The following is a 12,257-nucleotide window of genomic DNA, read 5'->3' as shown; positions in this document are numbered from 1 at the left end:
AGGGGACGAGCTCCATTTTCTTTCTTTCTTTCTTTCTTTCTTTCTTTCTTTCTTTCTTTCTTTCTTTCTTTCTTTCTTTCTTTCTTCTGTCTGTCTGTCTGTCTTTCTTTCTTTCCCCTACCACTTGGCTGACAAGCTGTCTCTTTTTGCCTTTATATTTTGTTGCTTCATGCCGATTGTATTGTCCCTTTGGTTGCCTAACAACTTTTTGTAGACTTCTTAGAATCATTTCTGATTCTTCCAGCTTTTAATGTGGCTCAGTTCTGCAGTGGATAACCTGGATCTAGAAATGAACCGTTGAAACTTCTGGCTGGAGGGAAGGGAATGGATCTATTGATGAACTGACCTTTTAAATATATACCGTGGCCCTTCTGGGTTCATACTTGTTGGCATAGCTTTCACATGTTGAATCCTAGCAGAAAAAGCTGAGTCTGTGGTTGGAAAGGTTTTGGCGGTTAAAGGTTGGAGAAAAAGGGTGAGGGGGTGTTTCCAGGATTAAGTGGATGGCTTTTGGATGCCCATGAAGAAGAATGAGAAATTGGAAACTGCACAAATTTTGTGATGCCCTGATGAGTCACAGGCATTTCAGGGCCCTGTTACGGGGCAACAAAAGAATCAAAGCTGGACACAAATCAAGGTTGCAGTGGCACCCTCTGTCCTTTAAAGAGAACTTCAGGTCCTTAAACCAGAGTTTTCATTTTAAAGCCCATGCATCTCTCCTTGCCTTCTCAGACTGGTGCCCTTCCTGTGCATTGAATCCTATGCAAATCCTTTCAGGATTTGAAGAAACAAATATCTAGCCAAGGGCCGACCCCAGATGTCTGTGTAGCCTGTGGCAAAGAAGCAAATGCCACCCACTGTTTATTCATGTCAAGTGACTTACATGTCTTTGCCTAATCCTGGCAATAAATTAACTACAGGTAGTCCTCAACTTTCAACCACAGGTTTCCATGGAAGCTTCATGACCTTGCAGGGAGTAGGGCTGATATGAGAAACAACAGCACTCCTGCATTTAGAACAGGGGTAGGCAACCTTGGCTCTTTTATAACTCCTGGACTTCAAATCCAGAATTCCTGAGCCAGCCATGCTGGCTCAGGAATTCTGGGAGTTGAAGTCCAGGAGTCATAAAAGAGCCAAGGTTGCCTACCCCTGATTTAGAAGAACCCTAAGAATTGTCCAAGACTGTTGACTTTCCTGGAACTCTGAGAACATAACATCTTAGTAAGTACCACATTTACTACATCCAGTCTCTCTTTCAGAGTGATAAATGTAGCGTTCCTTAAACACAACTCACAGAACAGCCCAAAACACGTATTTCAGCAGAGGGAAATTCCCTGAAGATGGGCTCCAGCATGAATCCAAAAGCTCGGAAGAGTAAATCTCTGGTCCCAGTGACCAACGCAGATTCAATTTCGCATCATTCTTCTGGGACACATATATCATACTGTTCCTTCTTCCTATTTTTCATTGGAACAACTTTCCTGTGAAGTAGGTTAGGCTGACAGGGAGTAACTGATCCATAGTCACCAGTGAATTAGTATAGTCTGGACCTTCCCACTTCTAGTCTATTGCTGAACCATTGCATCACATCTCTTCGATATATATATATATATATATATATATATATATATATATGTATGTATGTATGTATGTATGTATGTATGTATGTATGTATGTATGTATATATATATATATATATATATATATATATGCATGTGGTTGGGAAGAAATGGTAAACAGTATGGTTGTAGCCCAATGAAATCCAAAAGGCACATGGAGTGACTTTGGGCCAGTCACTGCCAGACCAACCTGCCTCACAGGGTGGTTGTGACGGAAAAATAAGGGAAAGAATTTTTCATTCCTGTATGTAAGATCAGATAGAAATCAAACAAGCTGACAACATCTCCAGGTGATCACTAAACTGATGGTTGTAAAGGGTCAACCTATTTTTCAAAGCACCAGATTCCAATAGAAGAAACAATGGATAGAAACTAATTAAGGAGAGAAACAACCTAGAACTAAGGAGAAACTTCCTGACAGTGAGAACAATTAACCAGTGGAACAGCTTGCCTTCAAAGGTTGTGGGTGCTCCATCACTGAAGGCTTTTAAGGAGAGACCGGACAGCCACTTGTCTGAAATGTTATTGGGTCAGGGGGTTGGACTAGAAGACCTCCAAGGTCCCTTCCAACTCTGTTATTCTGTTTAGTTATGCACTGCAGCTTTTGACTAAAACTAGCAGGTATACAACAAGTAAGTTGAGGAGAGGGGAAGGAAGGAAGGAAGGAAGGAAGGAAGGAAGGAAGGAAGGAAGGAAGGAAGGAAGGAAGGAAAGGAGGGGAAAACATGCCAGAAAGACTTATATATTCCACTTCTTCAGTTATTTTTATTTATTTATTTTTATTTTTATTACATTTATATCCCGCCCTTCTCCGAAGACTCAGGGCGGCTTACAAGCTTAGCAGTAGCCTTCATTCTATGTATATGCCTGCTTGTTAGGGCTTTCACACACCCCCCCAAGCGGCATTATTACAAAGTCAGCTTATTGCCCCCAACAATCTGGGTCCTCATTTCACCTACCTCGGAAGGATGGAAGGCTGAGTCAACCTTGAGCCTGGTGGGACTCGAACCTGCACTAATTGCAGGCAGCTGGTGTTACTTAAGGAGGCATCAGCCCACTGCTCCACCAAGGCTCTTAAGTTAGATACTTGGAGAGTTTATGTACTGGTTATTTTAGAAATGGAGCTAATTTTTTTGTAAAATTAACTGATCTTAAATTAAAACTAGGTATGTCTTATTTTTACAGGTATTGCAAATTTCCATGAATGTATATATACCGCATTTGTGTCTTGATAATTTGTTGTGTGTCATCCGGCCCTATAACTCCTGTCTCACCTTGATTGTGGCCATATGCTGCCTTCCTCATCTTGGTAGCAAGAGAAAAACCTGGCATGCGTCTCTACAACAAGCCTCAATGGTTCTAATTTTAGGTTTGAGTTTGTTTCTCGGTATGTGCAGAAACTGTTTGTGGTCTTGGCCAAGAGTTAATCAGTAATGCCGTGAAAAGCTCCTGAGCTATACCATTCAGAGGGTGGATCTGATGTGTGATGACTGTTTCAAGATGGATGTTTTTCATAATTGTGTTTCAGATGAAATGTTCTTCTGGCATTTAGAGTTGTTATCTAGGGCTGTCCTGGATTCCCATACTTTTTAAACAGAATTGGGGAAAAAAAACCAGAGGAAATTCATACTTTCATTTTTAAAACATAAAAAAATCAAAGAACAGCTTTTTCAGGTTTTCAGTCTTGTACTTTTAACACATTCTGATGCATCTTTAACAATTTAGCCAGAAGATAAATTTCTTCACTTAGTTTGTGTGTTCCTTTGGTCAGAAAAAAATAAAATAAAACTCAATCATCTTAGCATATCAATGTATTTTCTTTCACCCAGATAATCCAGACTTAATTCAAATAATGGCTCTTACTCTAGGAAACTTTTAGCTTGCTATTTCTGTTTGATAATTAATTTTTCTTCAGTTTAAGGCTTCCATCAACCCGTTTTTAAATCAGGAAAGGTTTGGGATTTGGGTCATATTAAATTAATATGTATGCTTGATGTAAGAAGAATTGTAAGATTTATTCTAAGCGTAAGCACTGGAGATAACATCCATTATTCCTAAGCAGCTTAGCCAGTGGTAAGAGATGCCAGGGTTTGTAATACAGTAACATTGGAAGTTCTGCAAATTATTTCACTTGGTTACAATGTTTGCTTGATTAGGGAAAAAGATATCCAGTCATGTTAGAACAGTATGTGAATTTTTATGGTTAGGAGCGTAGAACAGAAGCTAGACTCAAAATGCTAAAACAAAACCGGCACAAATCTAAGAAACAGGAGGTGCGGAAGCTTTCAGACACGTAAAAATATGTTTATTATGTTGAATGTAATTTTAATGTCTATGGAGACATTCGTGGGCACAAATAGCTTCTACCTTTGGCTCTCTCTGCCTTCTCTATTCCCCTGGCAGGCTAAATATAAATTTGTTTTAAGTACAAACCATATGAAACCAGCTGTCTCTAAAGGATGAATAAAGGAATTGTTTCTCTGTCTGGTCTAAATTAAGTCTCCCACTACTCCATTCCTTAACAGTATTTATGGCTTAATTGCCAACATTGGTTATTCATGGCTAAGGGCTAATACTAAATAAGATATGGAAATCACTTTTGAAGCTACTATATTTAACAGAATAACAGAGTTGGAAGCAATCTTGGAGGTGTTCTAGTCCAAACCCCACTCAAGCAGGAGACCCTATACGCATGGTGGCGAACCTATGGCACTCGTCCCACAGGTGGCATGCAGAGGCCTCTCTGTGGGCACATGCGCCATCGCCCCACTCCTAAGCCTTCAGCTGGGTTTTATAAAACCTTTTTGCTTTAGGCCTCTGCCAGTGTGTGCCAAAAAAAAAAGTTCGATCAATCAATTTCAACTTCTCACGAGAAAAAAAAGATCTCGTAAAGTTGGAATTGATTGATTGAACTTTTTAGTCCCACCCAGTCTGCCATTACCACTGCAGCCACGCCCACCCAATGGGCCACACCCACCCATTGGGCCACGCCTACCCGACATCCGTCGATGCATACGTGGGCTTTGGATTGCAGTTTGGGCACTCAGTCTCTGAAAGGTTCGCCATCACTGCCCTATATCATTTTAGACAAATGCTTGACCAATCTCTTTTTAGAAACATCCAGTGTTGGAACATCCACAACTTCTGGAGACAACTTAGCAACAATGCCAGGTTATTCCTTTTTATCATTTAGGACAGTGGCAGAATCAGTTTCAGATTTTTATTTTTATTTTTGTGGAGAGGGGTTGTAGGTGTGTGGAGAAATATTATAATCCAGTAGTATAGCTGCAATCAGTTGTCCATGATGAAAAAAAATCTAAACCAGCCTACCAAATTCTGGGTGTCCAGCAGATATTACTTTATTAGAAAGTTCTCTTGGGCAGTCCAAAATCCTTGAGGAAAGCCATTTATACAAAAATTTGTAGAACTGCAAAAGCGTGTTCTCTGATCTTATGATTCTGACACTATTGCATTAATATTGTGACCATAGCTGACAACTTCAAAAAAAGGGGAGAAAATAGATCCAGGAAACTACAGACCTATCAACCTGACCTCAATACCTGGGAATATTCTGAAAAGATAATCAAGTAACAAATCAGTGAAAACCTAGTGGCAAACAAAGTCATAACCAAAACCCAACATGGGTTTGTTAAAAACAGATCATTCCAGACAAATCTTATTGCATTCTTTGACCAGGTGACAAAATTAGTGGACCGGAGGAATGCTGTGAATATAATTTACTTGGACTTCAGTAAGGCATTTGATAAAGTAGATCACAAACTACTACTTGATAAGATAGAAAAATGTGGGTTAGACAGCATCCACCAGATGGATTTGTAACTGGCTGACCAACTGCACTCAATATGTAGTCCTCAATGGAACTGCATCTACGTGGAGGGAAGTATGCAGTGGGGTACCACAAGGCTCTGTTTTAGGCCCAGTACTCGTCAACATCTTCATCAATGATTTGGATGAGGGGATAGATGGGAACTCATCAAATTTGCAGATGACACCAAGCTGGCAGGAATAGCCAACACTCCAGAATGCAGGCTTAAGATATAGAAGGATCCTGACAGACTTGAACACTGGGCGCTATCTAACAAAATGAAATTCAATGGTGAAAAAAGTAAAGTTCTACATTTAGGCAAGAAAACCAAATGTACAGGTACAATTAGTGGGGGGGGGGTGTACCTCGCTCCATAGTAGTAACTGTGAGAGGGAACTCGGAGTCCTAGTGGACAATCACTTAAATATGAGCCAGCAGTGTGCTGCAGCTACCAAAAAAGCCAACACAGTGCTAGGCTGCATTAACAGAGAGATGTAATCAAGATCACATGACATGTTAATAGCACCTTATAATGCCTTGGTAAGGCCACACGTGGAATACTGCATCCAGTTTTGGTCACCACGATGTAAAAAAGTTGTTGAGTGTAGAAAGAGTACAGAGAAGAGCAACAAAGATGATTAGGGGACTGGAGGCTAAAACATATAAAGAAAGGTTGCTGGAATTGGGTATGTCTAGTTTAATGAGCAGGACTAGGGGAGACATGACAGCAGTGTTCCAATATCTCAGGGGCTGTCACAAAGAAGAGGAGGTCAGCCTATTCTCCAAAACACCTGAAGGCAGAACAAGAAGCAACAGATGGAAACTAATCAAGGAAAGAACCAGCCTAGAACTAAGGAGAAATTTCCTGAGAGTTAGAACAATTAATCAGTGGAACGGCTTGCCTCTAGAAGTTGTGGGTGGTCCAACACTGGAATTTTTTAAAAAGAGACTGGACAGCCATTTGTCTGAAATGGTATAGGGTTTCCTGCTTGAGCAGGGGGTTAGACTAGATGACCTCCAAGGACTTTTCCAACTCTGTTATTCTGTATTATCACTTTGGTTATCAACTACTGAAGAAGCAGATAGGATTTCAGACAATCAAAGTAGTATTTTAAGATCTGTGCAATACTTGCATGAGCAATACAAAGAGTTTGGTACAGTTAAGCCACCATTTGAGGGCATTTGGAAATCTGAAAATAGTTGGGCCTTGCCCTCAGAATGGCCACCTGGAGAGAAGAGCTAAATTAATCAAAACATACCGTTTAACCAGAAAACCTACAAGTGAAGATGTTCTAGCCCCCCTGGGATGCCCCCACCTCCTCCAGCCTATTTTTAGCTATTTCTTCTAAAAAGGAATTAATAGAGCATAACACTAAATGCTTAGTTACACTCGGTTACGTTTCTCTCTCTCTCTCTCTCTCTCTCTCTCTCTCTCTCTCTCTCTCTCTCTCTCTCTCTCTCTCTCTCCCCTTTCAGCTGAAACCTGTACAAGTCTCAGTCTGTAGCGGAAGTAAGAAGGGTGTTATGTTTGGTGATTTCATGGAAATAGGAAGGGGGGGTGGCAGGAGGAAGAAAATTGAGTAGAATAAGCATTTTATGCTTGACAACAGATGATCCCTTGAAGCCACTGCTGTCCTGCAAAAAAAAGCCTTCAGCATTGTGCCAGTACATGTCTAAATGTGGAATCCTTAATAACAGCTTGACATGCTACATAAACTTGAAAAAGACCCTCCTATCATTCAAGGCAGAGACGCGGTGGCTCAGTGGGTTAGGACGCTGAGCTTGTCGATCAGAAGGTCGGCAGTTTGGCGGGTCGAATCCTGAGTGCCGCGTAACAGAGTGAGCGCCTGTTACTCGTCCCAGCTTCTGCCAACCTAGCAGTTTGAAACCATGTAAAAATGCAAGTAGAAAAATAGGGACCACTACGGTGGGAAGGTAACAGCGTTCCGTGCGCTTTTGGCATCTAGTCATGCCGGCCACATGACCACGGAAGACGTCCTCGGACGTCCTCTCTTCGGCTTTGAAACGGAGATGAGCACCAGCCCCTAGAGTCGGAAATGACTAGCATGCATGTGCGGGGGAACCTTTACCTTTACCTTTACTATCATTCAAGGCAGAATAAATGAAGCTGTGCCTATCAGACAACAGCCTGCATTGGACCCCTTGCTATTACCCATAGGTTTGGGGACCTCTTTCATAGGTATTGTAGGAGGAAAATAGAAGAGGCCATTTCGGCAGAAACCTCAATATCAAAGGCATTGTGCTTTTTCCTCTGTTTTTTTAAAATTATATATACATATATAATTTCTATTGGGAAATAATTTTATTTGGCATTAAAAACTGCAAAAGTGAAAATTTAGAAAAACATATGAAAAGAGAAAAGAAAAAGTAAGAAATAGTAAAAAATCAAAGAAAAGAATAAGCAGAAAGATAAAAGGAAAATATCAAAAGAAGCTATTTCCAACCTAATTTGCAACAGTTACGGATGCAGTGCGGAGTCCTTGGTGCTCTCTGAGCTTGGTGGTTTTCTGGCAAATAAAGTAGTAGTTTGGCTGCCAATTTATCAGCTCTGTTGTGGGAAGTGGTGATGCCCTTCCCAATGCGTGCCATAGGAGGGCAAGCTGGCTTCGCACCAGAAAGATGAGTGGTTCTTCCTTCAGTGTCACCCAAAGGCCCCTCCCTCCCTAGAGTGGGCTCGCAAACAGGCATCACAAAGGGGAAGGTTCAGAGCCAGCGGGAATCGTGACTCCCTGCACGGAGCACCAACTTGTCTCCCCATCAAAGTGGTACCTATTTATCTACTTGCATACAATATGCTTTCAAACTGCTAGGTGAATAGAAGCTGAGGCAAGTGACAGGAGCCCACCTCACAGTGCTAGGACTTGAACCTGAGGTCACATGATTGCTATTTGCGACCTTCCCAGCCAACCTCTGACAGACAAAGTCAATGCTGGATTCACTTAATAACAGTATGATTCACTTAGCAATTGCAGTGGTCCGCTTAACAACTATGGCAAAACAACATCATAAAGTCAGGCACAATTCACTTCACCACCACCATGCTTAGCGTTGGAAATTCTGGTCCCAACTGTGTTCATAATCAAAAACTACCTGTACTCACATAGCACACAGCACAATCCAATGTACTACATACTTATCAGATGGGTTGGGTTTGTCCAACTTGTTAAGCCATCCAAAAAATCAGGATTAACACTGAAACCTCCCTTGTTCAGCATATCGAGCAAATGGGCTTGCAAAGTCATTACTTAACCAAGTGTGCTGGCATTTCCTAAGCAAGGAACCAATAAATACAGTAAATATTTCCAAAGTGTTGCAAAAGAACAGACGGCCATTTCATTGTTTTAAATAAGCTATTAACATCCACCTCATTAAAGCAAGATTCGGTTAGAAAGAAGATCAGAGCCTTCCTTAGCATAACTCACTGATACAAATCTTTTGGAATACAATAGCCTTTTAATTATTCCTTTTTTTCCTTGCAGTAGTTCTGCCTAATCAGACTTCATAGAAGAACCTTATTGTCTTGGTTGTGGGCTGCTGTGAGAGACTTAACACTAAATTTGTTGTGCACATTTGGTAGCGGGGAAGAGGGGACGCCTATCCTATAAATCTACTATCGTAATTGTGATAGAAATACAAACAAGACTTTGTATGAAAAGTAAGGCATGCTTTTTGCAAGTCCTCCAGCAGAAAAATGTAGCCTGTTATGGGGTGACTTGAAGAGTAAAACAGGGTAAGCCTTGCAGAGATTCAAAACATACATTTTACTACACATTCCCATGAAAATAAGGCCTATTTTTGTTCCCATCCCTGTTTATTTCTGGAGTGCTGCCAAGAACATGCCACACAAGGCTAGCATGGGCCTCAAACCAACAGAAATTTGAACCCCAATGTAGAACCACCATATAAACCTGAATTAATCAACAAGAATTTCCCTTCCTTTTTAGCTGCTCAGAGTTTCCTCAAACCATGAGATGGGCAGCAAATATATTTATGTTCCCAAACATTCTAAAAACAAATGTCAGGAACCCATGTAGGCTTTCTAGTGCCATCATTTGCAGCACAGAAGAACAATAATTGTATGTGTTAATGATGATCACTAGGAACCCTATTTGAATAAAACTCACCTAAAATGAAGGATAGGCTGAAGGAAACAACCAAAGTTTGAAGAAATCCATGTGGCATCCCTGTTAAAGAGTAGCCCTTTTGTGGTGAAGCATGTGAGGAATACCATATCTATCTATCTATCTATCTATCTATCTATCTATCTATCTATCTATCTATCTATCTATCTATCTATCTATCTACTGTACTGCTCATCTTGCCAAGGCGACTTTAAGCAGTTAACTGTCCTGCAACTAAAATACTGTATAAAACATTAAAATATTAAAACAATAAATAAGAACATACATTTAAACATTCAGAAAAATGAACTTTTACTTACTTTCACAAATGTTGTGAAAGTGAATGACATAGAGCAAGGGTCCCCAACCCCCAGGGCTGTGGTCCATTACTGGGCCGTGGCCTATTCCAAAGTAGACCGGTGTATGTGCGCACTTGCAGTCCACTCATGTGAGTGGTGCCTCAAACGCTTCTTTCTTGTATGAGTGGAGCTATGTGGCATGTATGCATACCACCCTGCTGCTCGCACAGCCCGGTTCCCTCCCCCCCCCAAGCTGGGCTGCCAAGCTGCCTGCTCTCAATGCTCCAAAAGTGGAGCAATGAGAGCAGATGATGAGTGGGACATGCGCGCCCGGCTCAGCTTCGCTGACTCATTGAGGCTGCCTGCATAGGACACCCAATCCGCGTTTGGAGTGTTGGGTAGCCCCTGTGAGTCTGAAGGACCATGAGACCGCTCCCCCCAAAGGCTTCTCTTCTCTGTGCCAAAAGCTTTTGCAAATGGACGAAAGGCTTCGGGGGAGCGATCTCGTTCTGCTTCAGGCCTTCCGTCCCTTTGCAAAAGCTTTTGGCATGGAGAAGCCTGAAGGGGTGGGAAGTTGTACCCCAAAGGATTCTCTTCTCTTTTGCATGAGTGGAGATGTGCACACCAGGCCGCCACTCACACGGCCCTTTTCTCTCCCCTCTTCTCCCCAGCCAGGCCGTCAAGCCACAACAAAGGTTGGGGACCGCTGACGTAGAGTACTTCTGAAGCCATTGGCTGATTGTAAATGGGAACAGGAGTTTCTGTGTTGCATTATTCATGATTCATATTCTTACAAATGTATCAGTCTTTCTTATTACTTAATTTCAGTCCTCCTTATTACTTAATTAAACCTCAGCTGTGTTGTTGCTTACCCATATCACAATTATGACTCGACTCACTATTTAGTGAAACAATCTGATTGTACCTCTTTCTCTCTCCTCTACAGGCTGGCCCATCACTTTATCTACCCTCAAGCAATTGTTCAGCCCAGTATGGTGATCCCAACTCCTGTTCAGTCCATCACTTCTCCTTACATAGACTACACAACGGCAAGCCAGGCCTACTCGCAGTTTACCACTGCTGCCTACGACCAGTATCCCTATGCTCCTTCTCCTGCTGCTGGCTTTGTGGGATACGGGTACACAGGTGCCGTTCCTCAACATGCCACGACTGCCGGTCTACCAATAGCAGCACCCACAACTTTTGTGCAGTATCCACCGACACAGCTGCAACCAGACCGTATGCAATAGAAACCCATCTTCAGAAAGACCTTTCTAGCTATGAAGGAATGCAAAGACATGGATGCCGAGAAAACAAAGGAAAACAATAATATTTTTTTTAAAAATCAAGCTTTTGTAAAAAAGAAAAATTGATTATATTAGGAAGGATGCATATCAATACCTAAGCTATTTATAGTGTTACAGACTTTTTAAAACATCCTTGCCAAAAAAAAAGACTTATACTTACAATGAACGTTGGAAAGCTCATTTTCCATCTTTCCCTCTCTTTCTGTTTATCAAGACACATATTATTGCAAAGATGGACTAAAACGATCCCCCTGCGCTTAAAGTGAAAACTGCAAACTCTTGAACAATTCATAGCAGTTTACTTCATCACCAGCCATTTTCTGCTTTTATTACTTAAGTTGCTATGCGCCATCAGACTGTTGCCATCTGTTATTTAGCCTTTTGCAAAAGGTATTTGGAGAATACATAGATGAGGGGGGGAGAAGAGGGGGCAGGTTTGGGGGGTCAAGGGGTGGGAGGATCCTTCTATTAAAAACTTTGTAATAATCAAATGCCTTACAGGGAAAAAAGAGCCTATTTTAATATTTATTGTGATTTCTCTTTATTCACAGTAGCTGTGAATTGCAGGTGAAAACTATAGTAATATCTGCCTTGTCTAATACACCTAAATTATTGTATGTTGGGGAGTTTTAAATTGCTTTCAACATGCAAACGTAATATTGGCTTTAAGGACGGTGCAATATTCAAGTCGATGCACTGTATTTTTTCTTATTGTAATTGTTACTCTTTTAAGATTATCTCAAAGTTTTAGGTATATTTTTAAAAGCAAGAAAAAATATTGAACATATTGTCTACTTTAATAGATCTTTTGTTTATGATACTGCAGGTCTAGAGAAATTTTACAGTATTTATATAAAAGCTAAGCGGGGTCTTAGACCAGCACTGTTTAGGAGAACGTCAGGAATAAATCAGAGCTCTATTATGAAGTTACACACTTGAACAAGAAAGTTGAAAAAGTTACATTTTGACACCCAGTGGTACAAAGTGCTGATTAGGTAAAAGGCAGTGTAGGAAGTGCATTTTTACAAGGAAGAGCAATAAACTTATTTTGAATTTTAAGACAT

General features: G+C 41.0%; 1 protein-coding gene across 1 annotated transcript in view; it reads left to right on the top strand.

Moving 5' to 3' along the window:
- Window positions 1–11,606, top strand: part of RBM38 (RNA binding motif protein 38) — a 43,812-nt gene extending 32,206 nt beyond the window's left edge. The window contains exon 4 of the mRNA XM_083357448.1: window positions 10,833–11,606. Coding sequence (XP_083213574.1) covers window positions 10,833–11,136 — 304 coding nt within the window. The 3' untranslated portion in view covers window positions 11,137–11,606. The remainder of the gene's footprint in view (window positions 1–10,832) is intronic.
- Window positions 11,607–12,257: the final 651 nt, after the last annotated feature.

Source organism: Vipera ursinii (assembly GCF_947247035.1).
Source record: "Vipera ursinii genome assembly, chromosome: 3".
NCBI lineage: Eukaryota > Metazoa > Chordata > Lepidosauria > Squamata > Viperidae > Vipera > Vipera ursinii.
This window is presented reverse-complemented; position numbering and strand designations above follow the sequence as displayed.